Raw genomic sequence first — 14,914 nt, forward strand, 5'->3', positions numbered from 1 at the left:
GAATGAACCATTCTCATTACCCACAACTTTAGCAAGGCACCTAAACCCTGATTGCTCCCAATGTTTTGCTGCAGCAATGGGTGTGTGTTCACTACTGTGTGTGTGCAATTGGATGGGTGAAATGCAGAGCACAAATTCCGATTATGGGACATCACTTGGCCACACGTCATGCCACTTTCACTTTTAAATGTTTAAACTGGCAAGGCTTGAAAATGCATCCAAATACATAAACTTTCATGACGGTGCAACACTACAACATCACGTGAGCGTAACCACGCTAGAAATGATAATCCAAAATATCTACCCGTCAATAAATTTCTCGGTCGACAGATTTTCCCTATTGAGTGAGCTAAACTGTTGTAAACAACTTGGGACATACTCATTTGCAAAAAAAATAAAAAATAAAAACATAAAGCAAAAGTATTATCATTCTAAAGATACAAGATAAAGTTTTCTTTGAGGAATTACTTGAACTATAGCCATTTTATAATTAGCTTAATATTAAAACAATAGATGTCTATGGCATATATCATCATTTAGATAGCTAAGTATGTGTGTGTGTTCCCAGTATATACAATATACAAAACTTACAATACTGCTACTGTGATATGCAGCACATCCCTTATGTACACCTAATCAGTCATATGTGCAGTCTAAATATTGACCTCATACAAGTGAGTTGTAAACCTCTCATCACACTCCAAAATGTACTTCAAAATGTATCCTTTAAAAATGACAAATGTTCCAGCAGATGTTTAAAATAAATACATGGAAATTCAGCAAAACACTAAAGATTTAACAGATAATTATAAAAAGAAACTGTCGACATAAAGCAAATTAAAAGCTTTTAGGAATAAAGAGAATGTTAAATAAGTTTGAAAGTCACATAAGGACACATTTTACCTTTGTAGCCGAGTTTAACTCTTGGCACACTCTCCTTCATGCAGTCCACCTTTGGCAGAGAGAAGAAGAGCATCATCAAGGTAGACCACCAGACACCGGAGAACCGTCCCATCCCGACCTGGTGGAGACGCTGATGTCTGCTCCTCTGCCGCTTTTTGTCTGGTTCCCCAGCAGTCTTCATGACTGGAGAGGAGATTACTGCTCCTGTGGACCTGTGTTGAAGTGGACAGTTAGATTGAGTCATCTAAGGGAGTGGCTGGGCATCTCTGTGGGAGGTGTGTGTGTTGAGGACTTGTTAAATCCCAAACAAATGTTCAGCTGCTTTACTGTGGTCTCTTTCAGGCATGTCTATGCATTTTAGCAGCTCTGCATCAGCTGCTGCTCTATTCAAGTCCTTTCTTTTGTCCACCAACACACATACTTTCTCTCTCGCTTTCTAAATCTGTTTGTCTCTAAATAAAAGGTCAGCTTGATGAAATCAGCCACTTTCAGCCTTCTTTCAAATGCCTTTCTTTTATTTTCTCACACCATCTCTCATCTGCTCTGTCCCCGTCTCCCTTTCTTGCTACTACAACAAACAGTATTGTAAAAGCTGAATGGCTGGGGTGACGATCATGTCTGAATCTCTGCTTCATTAGTCAACAGAGTGCCATGAAATTGTGGGAGAGAGTGAAAAAACTGTTGTAGTCCATCTTCATTAGGAGATTTCATTCAGCAGGGAATCACTAAGAAGAAGGATTCACACACTCCAGAGTGGTGGCTCTCAAAACTGTCCCATTATTTTGAATGAAGGAACGAGCAAATGAATGAATGAATGAAGGAGGGGATGGAGAGACTTCAACTTTGTTGTCCAGCAAGCAACGAGTGGGTTTACGTAGATTTATAGCAGGGTTGCTTTAAAGGAAATTAGTTAAGAGACTTGTCAGTGAGGGCTTCAACAATAAATTACTGTCAGACAATTACTGTCAGACATCAAATCACCTACTGAGCAATGTTTCCATCATTATGCGGTATGTCTCTATATTTTGTGAGGACTATGACAGTTCATGTGCAATAAAAGGTTATAGATATTTAGCCTATGGTTTAAGTGAGTTTACACTTAAACCCACAAGTGATTGGCTTTAAACATTCAAGCACGAGAAGACATAAAAGAGAAGTCATATCAGAACTTGCACACATACAGAGCTGAGCAGACAGTACACAAAAAGCAATTTCAGTTCTCTTTCTTGTCTTTTTGTGCTTGAACAGACACAAACACGCAAAATTGTCAAAATGGCTGTCTCGGCGAGTATCCTCGTAAACAGTCGCTTATGTCTTAAGTGAACATAAACAATTAAGAAAAAAAAACGGATGTGTATTATTATTTTGGATCCCTGTATTAGGTCTTAAAGTGACAGTAGCCAAATATACCTTCTGCTGTCTGTGTCATTAATGTTGTCATTAATATTAATATATTGCAATGTCTGTTTTTTTTTCCAATACCGTGAATATCAATCACAATACTGAATTTCATGCAAATAGTGTCTAGGGTTGGGCGATGGAGGCAGGGGGTCATAGTCATTTGTTACTATGGTAATTTGTTTAATCATCACGTTCGCATTTGAGAGTTGAGCTCAACTTCCATTGAAATGGGAAATGCTCGCTCTGGTCTATGCCAGTGGATACGCACTGTTAATGTGACACGTCTGGAGAAAGAGAGAACGTGCACGGAGCTGAAAGGGCTTGAATGAAGCGCATTTGGCTTTAGATAAAACTACTAGAGGATATAACACTGAAATATCATTACCACAAACAATCCTGTTTTGACGCGCTGCTCTCTTCAACTAGAAACAGTAAAATGGTGCTACCGTTCTGTACCGTACAGAAACACAGTTAATCTATTTATTTTTTTTTTTTTAGATGTGTCTGACAAAGACATACACTGTCACTAAGGAATGCACATTTACTCTATTACTGCATATTTACACACACAGCAGATATACATATACATACATACATCTCTAACATAAGACATAACATACATCATAACATAAGTCAGGTTTGTCTGTTTATTTAAAGAATACGAAGGCATCACAGATAGCTTTGATTATGATGGATTATACAGCATCCATGACATGTAGAGCAGATTTAAAGGGGCTAAGGGAGCTATCTCAGAGAGCAAATGTCACGACGATATCTGCACGGGGGCTCTTGGGTAATGCCTGAGTCTTGGAAGTTAATATATCAAACAACAGAACTTCTTTTCCCATGTTTTTTTCCTTCTCTAGAAAGACACATTTTTCATCTGATTTGACATCACAGCTATTGTGTCATGCAAACATCTCCTGGACAGATTCCTACACCTAACACAGACCATAGTCCACTACAATATCATTCAGCTTTACAAAAGGTCAGAGCAAGTTCATTATTATGAGCTCAGGTTACGTATTTGTGTTGTTCTTGGCAGGGGTCAGTCTTTTCACTGTGGTCATAGTCGGGTGTAAGTGTTACCCCTTGCTCTGTGTAAATAATATTCATATCAACATAAGCACATGCAGACACCAAGGCCATGTTATGTTTTCATATACTAATCACAACATACAACGAAAAATTTGTCTTCACTACATCACAAGAAATTCATATCATGTTCAAGGTGGCGGTTGGACTTTCTAAGACCAACTCTGGTTTTTAGAGAAGATAAATAATATCCTATCATTTGCCCCTTCAGAATTACCATTGAAATACTGCTCTGCGGATGTATGGCTGTATTTTCTGGCTTCAATATTTTATACAAGCTAAGCCTAGTTATATTACTATACTTAGTGTCAGCTCACATGGTCGCCAGCTGTACAGCTACTATTTTGTTCTTTAAAGAGGAAAAATTCAAAAGCTTTGTGAGAAACAGAAACATGGTTTTGTTGCTGCCAGAAGAAAAAAAAAAAAAGTTTGTTTGATTGAACTGAAATGGAGCTAAGTTAGTTTGGCAGCATTCATTTGTTTTTCCACATGACTCTAATTGTATTTAAATGACTGAAGTTGAATTACTCCAAATAAAGAAAAGGCTATTTATACTAAGTGTAAGTGGTACGTGTTTGTGTGAGTATAAATAGAAACTGCATTTCTTCAGACTACTGTAAGAAATGCTGTAGTGTAAAGATGCTTTTCACACATGATGCTTTTCACACAAAATGTAAGTAGTAACATAAATAATTTTCCTTAATATATAAGGAAAATATCTAGTAATTGTGGTCAGTAAAAGTAGTTAGTGAAAATAACCCTGTGCCAACAAGTTTGCCAAATTTTAAACATAAATTTAAATGTTCTTCATATGAAGGTTTCACGCCATAGCTACATGAGGTACTACTGGTGTAAATGTAAAGTGAAAGTTTTTACAATTAGTATTTCTATTATAATTATATTTTCAATTGATTTATTGTTTACGTGGGTTCCCAATAATCAATTTTCTTAGAAATACTAATAGCAATTTCCATGTTCAGTGCAGACCATGCAGCATATTTTCTTAAAGGTGCTTTTAGTTTTGCTAATTAGAAAAGTTTTACATGAAGAAATAAACATAAATTTTAAGAAATATCATTAAATAATGCTCACATGAGATACAGACTAGATATCAGTCTCCAGACTCCAGTCAGTCTTTTAGAACAAGCTGTTTTATTCTACATGGGGTGTCCCTTTATGGGACGTGTGCCATGTTGAGATCACATGATCAGCTGTTACTACTACTACAACTCTTTTTTCAGCGTACACATAAAGGCAATGACATATTCACTGTATGCATTTACACAGACTGATATAAAAAGTTGCTCATTTACAAAAAAAAACAAACAAACAAAAAAACACCATTTATTCCAGTCATAACTCCACTTGTGTGTATAAAATCTGTCTATACGTGATTCTGTAACCCGGTAATGTGTACACAACCCAACTTAATACCTATAATGAAAACATTTGTAAAATCTTATTTCCCTTATTTGTTATGAATACATAATAATTGCCTCAGGTCATAACTGAATGACTGACAGCTTACATATGGAGCAAAAGTAAAAGCAGACCTTTAGTTCAACTCATTGAATAGTATTCGCATGACACTTTGTACAGTCTTTTGGCTTCGACTTAAACGCCCAATCACACAGCACGAAAGCAGACAAATAGACGATGTCATAACGATTTAATCTCAAATTTCATTTCTAATCCTCAACAACTGTTCCACACAGTCTGTAAGTTCGAAATTTTTTATATCCATAGACGTTCATGAAGGTTATCATCATCATCATCCATAGATCATTGCACTGTTATGGTAAAGGCAAATGAAAAACATATCAAGTATCGCCACAATGTTAGACAGAGGAATGAGTACAGTAAAAAAAGCTTTCAATTGTATTCTGCAAACATTAAAAAGGGCGAAGCTCTGTCTTTAGACCTGTTTGTTTGAGCCAAGTCCATGTTTAATGATATGTTTTTAATCCCCCTTCTCATCTTTAAAGGAGGACATGTTTTAGCTCTCATACCTGCACTTAGCTCAAGGAGAGCCAGGTGCATATCTAATGACAGAGAGCAGAAAGAGGGTGAAGAAATTCCTCCCTGCCAACATTCCCAAACCTCATTATGTGCCCGGAATACCTGACACTCTGTCTGTCTGTCTGTGAGTGACAGGTTTAGGGAATTATGAGTAATTCAATACATCCTGGAACCTCCATAGCCGTAATTGAGAGCAGACAAAGTGCTCGGATAATGCCTCCTGTCGATTAGCTGTGTTTGGAGTGAGCGGATTAAAAACTGTACTGTTACCCACACACAGGTGAAGAGGGGGCGGATGGTGTAAGGTTTAGGCCATGTGAAGGATGGATAAAAGACGAGGGATTTGACATTCTGTGTTCCATCAAGGGTGCTCAGGTGTGTGAGGCCGCTGACAGGAGCCCTTTGAGAGAGACAAAGCTGAACACAGTCATTTTAGGATACAAATATTCACACACTTAGGGTTGTATGTGTCCAAAACATAATAGATCTGTTCTAAAACCTATGGCCTATTTTATGAAGCCAGTTTTAGTAGCTCTATGCAAGTTTACTTTTTAGTGGTGTTCACCGTCATGGTAACTTACAAGTGTGTAAGTTGGTAACTTTTAAAAGTGTAAAAAAACAAAAACATAATGGAGATATAATTAATTTTGAAGTTTTATTAAGTGTTAACAATGAGATTATGTGGTTTTTATAATCAATTAACACTGTTGTTGTCATTTTTTACAAGATGGACAAAATTTGTCACCAAAAAAGTCATTCGGTTTAACCAAAATTTCAGTTTTACCAAATGACACTTTTGGTTATACCGAATGATGATATTTTCAAAAAATGCTAACAGGTTGATATCTAGCTAGCTAGCAAAATGACAATGAAACATTTTATATTTAGTACAAGTTTTTAAAATATTACAACATTTTCCATGTTTTATAGCGGTTGTACCAAATGACCCGATGTTTCGGTACATGCGTATGAGCAAGTGAAAACATGAATTTTTCAAATAGTTAAGAGAGAGTTAGTTACTTTGCTTCATGACCATGTGGTCCTTTGCAGGTGTCGGAATGATGTCACATCCTATCACATTATATTGACCGCATGATTTCATCCAAAATGGTCCCGTTACATTGGTTACTCCGAATGACATCAATGAAATAAATTTTTCCAGACATTCTTTCTCATAACAAAGCAACGACTTCTATACATAATTTTAATACCATTTTGCACCAATTTTAATACCATGTTGATATATGATGTTATAAAATCATGCCAGAATAAAAAAATATATACAATTATTACATTTTAAGATATTTTAATCACAAATGAAATGGTTGTATTGGCCTTTGGACGGTTAAACTGAATGACCTTTTGACACTTCAAAATCTTTAAAATACCTTTATATGTAGCAAAATATAATTCAAACCTTTTTGTTTCGTACTTTGGATGTCATATCTTTGTCTTTTATTATTATTAAGGCCTTTGGACAAAAAAAAAAAAAATAATGACCCGTCTCGTCATTGACCCAAATATGACATGTATTTGATGAAATAAATCCCCTGTATCTCTTGATTCAAATGAAAGAAACTGCCCTACTTTTGCTGCTAATTATTTATTTGTACCCAACCCACCCTGATGGAGAAAATTGCATTGAACTATTGGGCTTTTTTTTATTGGCCACTGGGCTAGTTTTGTTGCACAGACCTGGCAACTAGCATTATGATGGCACTTTTGCATGGCAAGCATCATTTTTCTTTTCTTTCAATGAGTTTAAACAGAAGTTCCTGCAGTAGTGTACAGCCTTCTGCCTTCTAAATGAGTCAAGAAATTTGGGTTTCAAAAGAATCAAAGGTTGATTTGTCTTACTGCCTCATATACTGCTGATGTAGCGAGGAGAGACGGTGAGGCGAGACAGGCAGAGAGAAAATGTACGAGAAAGAGAGACAGAAGTCTAAAAAAAAAAATCACACTTCTGTGCTAGAGCCTTTTAACACCCAGGTGGCACTATGCTCCACAGACGTACAGTAAACACACTTAGACATGGACACACACACACACACACACACAGCAACTAGAATCCATCACTCTGCCACTTAGCGCCCTACTTTGATTCTTCAGAATACACAGAGGAAATCCAGCTCCCCACCCTCTCTGGTATCATGTTTTCCTCTTCAAATACATGTCAGAGGTCCAGCTTGCTAAACTAAGCAAAGCAAAACATTATATTGAGAACACAGGTACAACTATACTGTACGGCATGTGTGCTTGTGCATGCAAATTAAATAAAAACAGCTATGCTCATGTTTTACAAAAAAAAAATGTCAATATAGATAAATGAACTGCTAATATTTATTTTAATCAGTCAATACCTAATAAGAAACACACTCACATAGTCAGTAAAGTGTGTATATACTCCATCTGGCTTATGACTGAGACTTTCTCTTGGTCTCACCCCATAAAACGGTGGGGTGTGTGAGAGAGAGTTTCCATAAAGTCTGTGTGCATCATAGAGAGGTATTATCCGGCCCGTTAACACGAGGGAAATACCGCTGGGAAGAGAAAGAGCCCTCTCTAACCCACTCAAGTACTACGTCCTGACTTACTTTAGTCCTCTTACTCTTCTGAAGAACCACAGAGTCAAGAGTTAATGCCAATCCCAGCTCAGCTGTTGGCGTGGACGTGTGAGGAGGACCAGAGGCAGACTGAAAATCTCCCATCTTTCATTCCCTTGACAGACACAACAGACACACTTTACTCCCATTAAACATTCCTCACCAGAAAATCTGGCTGGCCATTTGAAAACAAACCTTATCTACTTTCATAACCTTATTAATCATTTCCTTAATTTAAAGTCACCCATGGGAGTTTTGTGGATTTTAATCCATGTTTTGAGGCAATCAATGTGCTAGATTACTTCTAAAAGTTGTTAAAAGTTAGATATGGATTTAAAACATGTAAACAAAAACTACTTATGACATGAGGTAAATTCTTTAGAATAATGACACTGTGCCAAATGCTACTCTAAGCCTTTGTGGTCTTCCTCCTTCAAATCCACACTATGGTGACATAATGCCACATAGTCTGCCCCATGGAGCCCTACATTAGAACACACTTTTCTAAAACTTAAAATTACATCCTACGCACATGCTACGCCCATCACAAGTCCCAATCCTCTAATACCACCTGCAACTGACTAGCAATACAAGTAGCAAATCATTCACAGTGAAGAAAACTGCAATGGGCACAGGAAAGGATGACACATAGGCTTAGCAAACTGAACCTGTGATATATATATATATATATATATATATATATATATATATATACATATACATATAAATTATTAATTTATTAAATTAACCAATATATTATTACATTAAATTATAAATGAAAATAAATGAAATGCAAAATAAATTTATATGTAAATAAAATAATAAATATTTATAATAATATATGTAAATAAATAATAAAATGTTTTCTATCACCTAAAAATAACTGGAGAAAAGAAAAGCTGAGAGCCAGGCATGATCTTAAAGAACATCACTGTAAATATGTATCCTCATGAGAGTCAGCAATTCATTTTATACCCTAAAGTCTGTATCATTCAGAGAAGACCTGATAATAATAAGATGTGATAATAAAATAAAATAAAATAATATATAATATAATATAACTCAGGAAAGATTATCGCGAACGACTATCGCCCGTCATAAGACACAAACTGTCACTTACTAAAGGTGATGCACCTTAAAACTTCATCAAAATATGTCTGAACTGCTGAAGATGGGCATTTTGATTAGGTTTTGGTGCTATTCTGCCCAATATTTACCACTGAAATGCAGGAAATATTAATAATAAAGGGTACCTGTGAGAGCTGGTGTCTGTCGTTATTTTCTGGAAGTCTGAGGCGCAGTTTGACACTTCAAGATCCGTTATTATCCAAAGTCATGCTTGATATATCTTGAAGACGTGTCCGCTGTTCTCAAACTAAGCTATCATCAACTTAATTGAGGGGGAGACACATACAGCGAAAACAAATAAAAAGACTAATTAACTGTTCTCTCAGTGTGACTGGACTCTGTGAATTTGGCTGAGGTATCCGCGTCTGTGGCGCTCGTGTCTGCTGGCTCGAGCAGAGACTGCCAATTAGCGCCGCGTGCAGGGAGGGGAGGGCTGGAATCACGAAAGAGCAAAGCACGCTTCAACATATTCACACATTTTCCATGAGTTGGAGATGCTGCTTGAGCCGAGCAGTTTATTTATTATTTATCGACTGGTTCAGTTTATCTGTAAGCTATAAATTATATTTCTATTATAAAACAATTATTAGCTAGATTCGGTTAGAATAAAATGCGAGAGAATTACGCTGCATTCCAGACATCTTAGAATTTGCCCATACGTGAAAATAATGACTAGAACGACGCTCGAGGTTGGATTAGATCGATTAATCGACGCTCGAGGTTGGATTAGATCGATTAATCCCGACCTCAGCAGCATTTTTATTGATATGAATAACTTTCATTTTATATGGGGCTGTTGAATGATCGATTCTGATTGACTGACGAATGTTCAAACACTGACCAGTGACCGAGCAAATAAATATAACGAACAATATGATAAAAACGTCAAACTCTTTCCATTATTTCCTATTTCCCCACGAAATTACATTTAACTATCTATGGAAAGCACACTCTCTTTCTCCAGATCTTTCTCCTATACGAACGCACACACATACAGTACAGACACACATAGACACTCGCACACAGGGAAACATATATGAGCACATAAACTTTATCAGTAGCCTAAAATAGTTAAGCAACTGAAAAGTTACACATTTATCAGTTGCGAGATGTCACTGTTTTTGAAGCAGTTAAACTTACAGCTTCGCTACATGCTGCTGCCGAACATTTGGTTATGTGTTACACCTGTTGTTAATTTAGGCCTAGTTTCATTCACCTGTGTATTTAAGCCGGGTGTTCTGTTCCTGTTCATTTTTCCTAAATTCACTGTAAATAAGCCTTTAAAACTCTCCTCTTGCAGGGGAACCAGGCCCACATGCGGGGTTTTTTTTTTTTGGAATGTACCATCTTGTGTATTATGATGACAGCTGACTGCATGTTTGTTCATGTGACAGACTTTGAGGGACATTTCAAGAGTACGTGGACTGGGTACTCTTCTCCAATGGTTCCCCCTTTACCATCTGCGAGTGTGAGGAGGAACACAGCGCACCTTCTTCCGCCACTAGCCCAGTGACAGACCAGCCTGAGCCCACCCCTGACTAAGATCCGAGACCGCCACGATGCCACAGCTGAAGCCTGAGGTCAATATCGTCCCAGAACCCAAGCCTGAAGAATCGTCTGACCAGGTGTGTGAGCCAGCTACAACGTCAGTTCCTGAGGGAATACTGTTGGAGTTTGAGAAGATGAAATGGAGCCCTAGTCCCTTTACTAGAGGAAGATTTGCTGATTGATTGGGAGAGTGATTGTCTAAATACAGTCCCTTCTGTTCTACGTCTTCGCCTGGGTATCCACAGCCATTAGCTCCATGGTTGAGAGAGAAATGGGAACGCGGGGGCACCACGATGTGACCCCAAAGGGCACTTTCACTTTCGCGATCAAAGGGGCAGGGACTCAAGCACTCAGCATACCAATGGATCCAATGCTGCCGAAAAATAGTCACTACTGCACTGTAAAATCAAGGCTTGGTCGAGGTCTCAATATGAGTCATTTCTCTCTGGCTGAATACGTCATTAACGATAGCTAATATCATTCATTTGTGCTGTGACTTACGTAGTTCTTTATGAAGGCTGACACATACAATAAATTCAGAAGCCTGTTACTATACAGAATGTGAGGCACAATTCAGTCATTGTATGAGTCTTTGGCCAGCAGGACTGCCAGAGTGGGAGAGAGAGAGAGCACTGAGCAATGACACCCTTCAATTGATTTGATTTTTCACTTCCACATTTGGAGTAGCATTACATACATGTGGTTTAAACTGAGCCCTGCTATACTTTCCCTTTCCCATGAATTCATCATGACATACTGCACTCAAAGAACTTCAGAAAGGGAATCTAAACTCAGCTGCCCTTCTGGGTATATTAATCAAAACATAAAGCCCTTTTGATGGGATTATAACATGCAGTTGTATTATTTGGCAAAATATACTGTAAGCAACTGAAATATTGTGATTAATCTGGTGCAGAAATTCCTAAAAACTGAAGGCTACACTGAATGCTTACTGACCTTTTTGGGATGTGCTTTGGATAAAATGCAGGACAGTCTTTGTAAAAACAACTGGGTGTTGTTGAGAAAAGTGGCTTGCTGTCCCAAAACGCTGCCAAAGACGAAATAAGTGGAATATTCCCCTGGAAAGAACCTTTAGTGTGTTGTCTATAAGTGTATGTGTGAGTTAGGCCAGAAACATTCTCCATGCAACAAACCAAAAAATGAATACTTGGCTAATGCATTGCAAGTGCTACAGTAACAAACCTTAGAACTCAAAGGGACAGTGTCATTTTAGTATTATTGAGATACTATTATAGTTTTCATTAAAATTTTGATTTTTTTTTTTTAAATATATTTTCCATTTTTATTTTAATTTCAGTTAGTTTTAGTAATTTTGTTGTTTTGTCAAATTTTTTTTTAATTTGTCTGCATAGGTTTTATTAATTTTATTTCAGTTTTAGTTATTTTAGTGCACCAAGTACAAAAAGAGAGACAGAGAAATGCTGCCTTAGCTACTAGCTGACAAAAATTTGTTTTATTTCAAGTAATGAAAATGTTTATTTTTTAATTTTTTAATGGTTTTAGTTTTAGTTAATAACTAGAGGGGACAATAATAACCTTCAAATGTCCGTGCCATTAAACCAGATATATTTTCTTGCATCCAGAGGAAATTTTACTGGAAATCTTTTAGTTCAGAAGGTTTAGTGGAGTTCTTAGTTGAATTACTTTGAATTTTTTTAACCTTGTCTCCGATGTTTCTTCAAAAGTTCTATAAGAGAAATAAAAAAATAGACAAAAAGGCCTTCTGAAGTGAAGCGATGCATTTGTGTAAAAAAAAATCCATATTTAACAAGTTATGAAGTAAAATATCTAGCTTCCGCCAGACCGCCTTCCATATTCCACTTACGAAGAAAGTGTAAAACTCTCACAGTTCAAAACGCTTACGCTACGTCCTACGCCTTCCGTATTCAAATTACGATAAAAGCTTAAAGGGGCTATATGTAAGATTTTTACTTTAATAAAGCATAAAAATACCCCAATATGTTTGCAGATATTTAGGAAACATGCTAAGTTCACCTACTTGTATCTCAGAAAAACAATGCTACAGTCAGATATTCTACTTTGAAATGTGCGTTCCGTGTCGGAATGTCTGTCTTTGTTTTGGTCTGTGTGAAATCGCGTGCTGCCAGTTTATCCAATAGTATTTCGACATCACAGGTTGCCAGTTGGCGGAAAACACCGCGTATTGCAGCCATGGAAACTAGCAAACAAACTGAGTCAGAGAATCGCAGATTGTACCTGACCTAAAAAGCCTCTGCATCCATCTAAAAATCTCTATGAACGACAGCATATTAAAACACAGATAAATCAACTCATCAGCTTACAGTGTGTAAGCCTTCTTAGCTTTTATTGTCAATTGCGCTCACTCTTGTCGCGTGTCCTCAAGCTGGCCACACGCGTCTTTGAACGAGGGGGTGGAGCAAACAATATTTTGAATTTGGACTGCAGTACCTATTTCGACCACTGGGTGTCATTCCTCCATAGAGCCCCTTTAATTGACACAGCGCCAGTTCCGTTTTTTTTGTAATTTGAATATGGAAGGCGGTCTGGCGGAAGCTAGATATTTTACTTCATAACTTGTTAAATATGGATATTTTTCATATACAAACATATCACTTCACTTCAGAAGGCCTTTATTAACCCCCTGGAGCCGTGTGGATTATGGTTATGATGGATGGATGTGGATGGAGACACTTTCTTCAGCTCATACATGTTGATCTTCACTCACTGCCATTATAAAGCTCAGATGTGTCAGGATATTTATTAATATATCTTGATATTTATTAATATTCCTTGGCTTGAGGGTGAGTAAAGCTTGGGGTAATTTTCATTAGAAAGTGAACTAATCCTTTAATTTAATCTAATTGATGATTTATAGAGATCTCATTTATGATTTGTAGCAATGCAATGAGAATGCAACACATTATACATGTTCCACATTTCCTAAGCCTAAGGCAACAATGGATAAATTTGAGCTTGCATACTGTACCTTGAAATGCTCACATTCACAGTCCCATATATGCATAGAATATGATTTGGACATTAGTGTTTGAATGTGTAATCTAGGAAGTGCAGTAACTTTTTCAAATTTTGATATAAAACAGTCTTCATTTACCAACAGCAAGCCAATTCAGCTACCATCTATCCCTGTCGTAGCTGAAAGCCAGAATGCTGAGAGAAATCTGCGAGTAATTTCTGCAGTAATCTGTAGTGGAGATCTACTGCGCTGAGGGCTCAGAGCCAACACTACACCAAGGGACCTTTTAGTTCCCATTCCCCACACTGAACAACTTATTAGTGCTAAGAGAGAGAAAGAGTGATTAGCCAATCATGCCATTAGTACAGTCTATGAGCCAGGCCTCTGGCTGAGCACTCCCACAATGTAGCAGGCCATGTTATCCAGGCTTATCAATTATTAGGATAAGAATCAATAATGAAATCACGCTGAGTCAACTACTTGAGGAACTGTGGGGTTTTATCAACCATGAAGGTCCACTGGGGTGTTTTTTGGAATGGGTGACGAAACATGCCACACACAGATATTACATCTACTGTATAACATAGACAGTTCCTTAAAAGAGAGTGGAAATGTTTTCTGTACAGTAAATCAAAGACATAATTGTTTGATACAAAATTAATAATGCAAAGTGAATAATGCAACTTAAGTCCAAATAATGCAAAAACATATGTGGTGATTTTAATTATTTAACATATTCTATTCTATTCTTATGTGAATTGAGCATTTCCTGGTCAGTGTTTTGTATTGTTGCATTACAAGGACTATGAATATATATAGTTTTGCACATCACACAATACCATATTATTTGCATACTATATATATGCATGTAGGGATGCTTGTGCAAGTCTTTTCCCATCTGTATTTCTGTGTGTAAATTCCCTACTAAGTATCTGGATATATTACAAGGAATTTCTTTGTACTATGAAATAAAGAACCTGACTTGACTCAAGCATTTTGTCTGTATGACACTAAGATGGAAATGCAGATTATTTGAAAATGTGAATTATTTTTTCAGCATTAGAGAAGTTTTTTAACAAACTGCCCATCTTTTGGACAGTTTGAAGTCCTTTTTCCCCGCTTGACATATACATGTGAACGGTATTTGTGTGCTTGTGCATATATGTGCATATGAGGACAGGGTCATTTTACAATCTAAACAAAGACATTTTGATGTCAAACTGAGTTTAGCATTAGCATT

The 14,914-nt window shown here is 37.0% G+C and overlaps 1 protein-coding gene across 2 annotated transcripts in view; it reads right to left on the minus strand.

Annotated features, from left to right (window-relative positions):
* The window catches only part of sema3d (sema domain, immunoglobulin domain (Ig), short basic domain, secreted, (semaphorin) 3D), a 43,610-nt gene extending 34,074 nt beyond the window's left edge, over positions 1-9,536 (minus strand). For both annotated transcript variants that reach the window (XM_051870961.1, XM_051870960.1), the window contains exons 1-2: positions 9,275-9,536; positions 904-1,115 (exon numbers count right to left, since the gene is read on the minus strand). In XM_051870961.1, coding sequence (XP_051726921.1) covers positions 904-1,084 — 181 coding nt within the window. In that variant the 5' untranslated portion in view covers positions 1,085-1,115; positions 9,275-9,536. The remainder of the gene's footprint in view (positions 1-903; positions 1,116-9,274) is intronic.
* Between the last annotated feature and the right edge of the window lie 5,378 nt (positions 9,537-14,914).

This window comes from Ctenopharyngodon idella, chromosome 18 (assembly GCF_019924925.1).
Source record: "Ctenopharyngodon idella isolate HZGC_01 chromosome 18, HZGC01, whole genome shotgun sequence".
Taxonomy (NCBI): domain Eukaryota; kingdom Metazoa; phylum Chordata; class Actinopteri; order Cypriniformes; family Xenocyprididae; genus Ctenopharyngodon; species Ctenopharyngodon idella.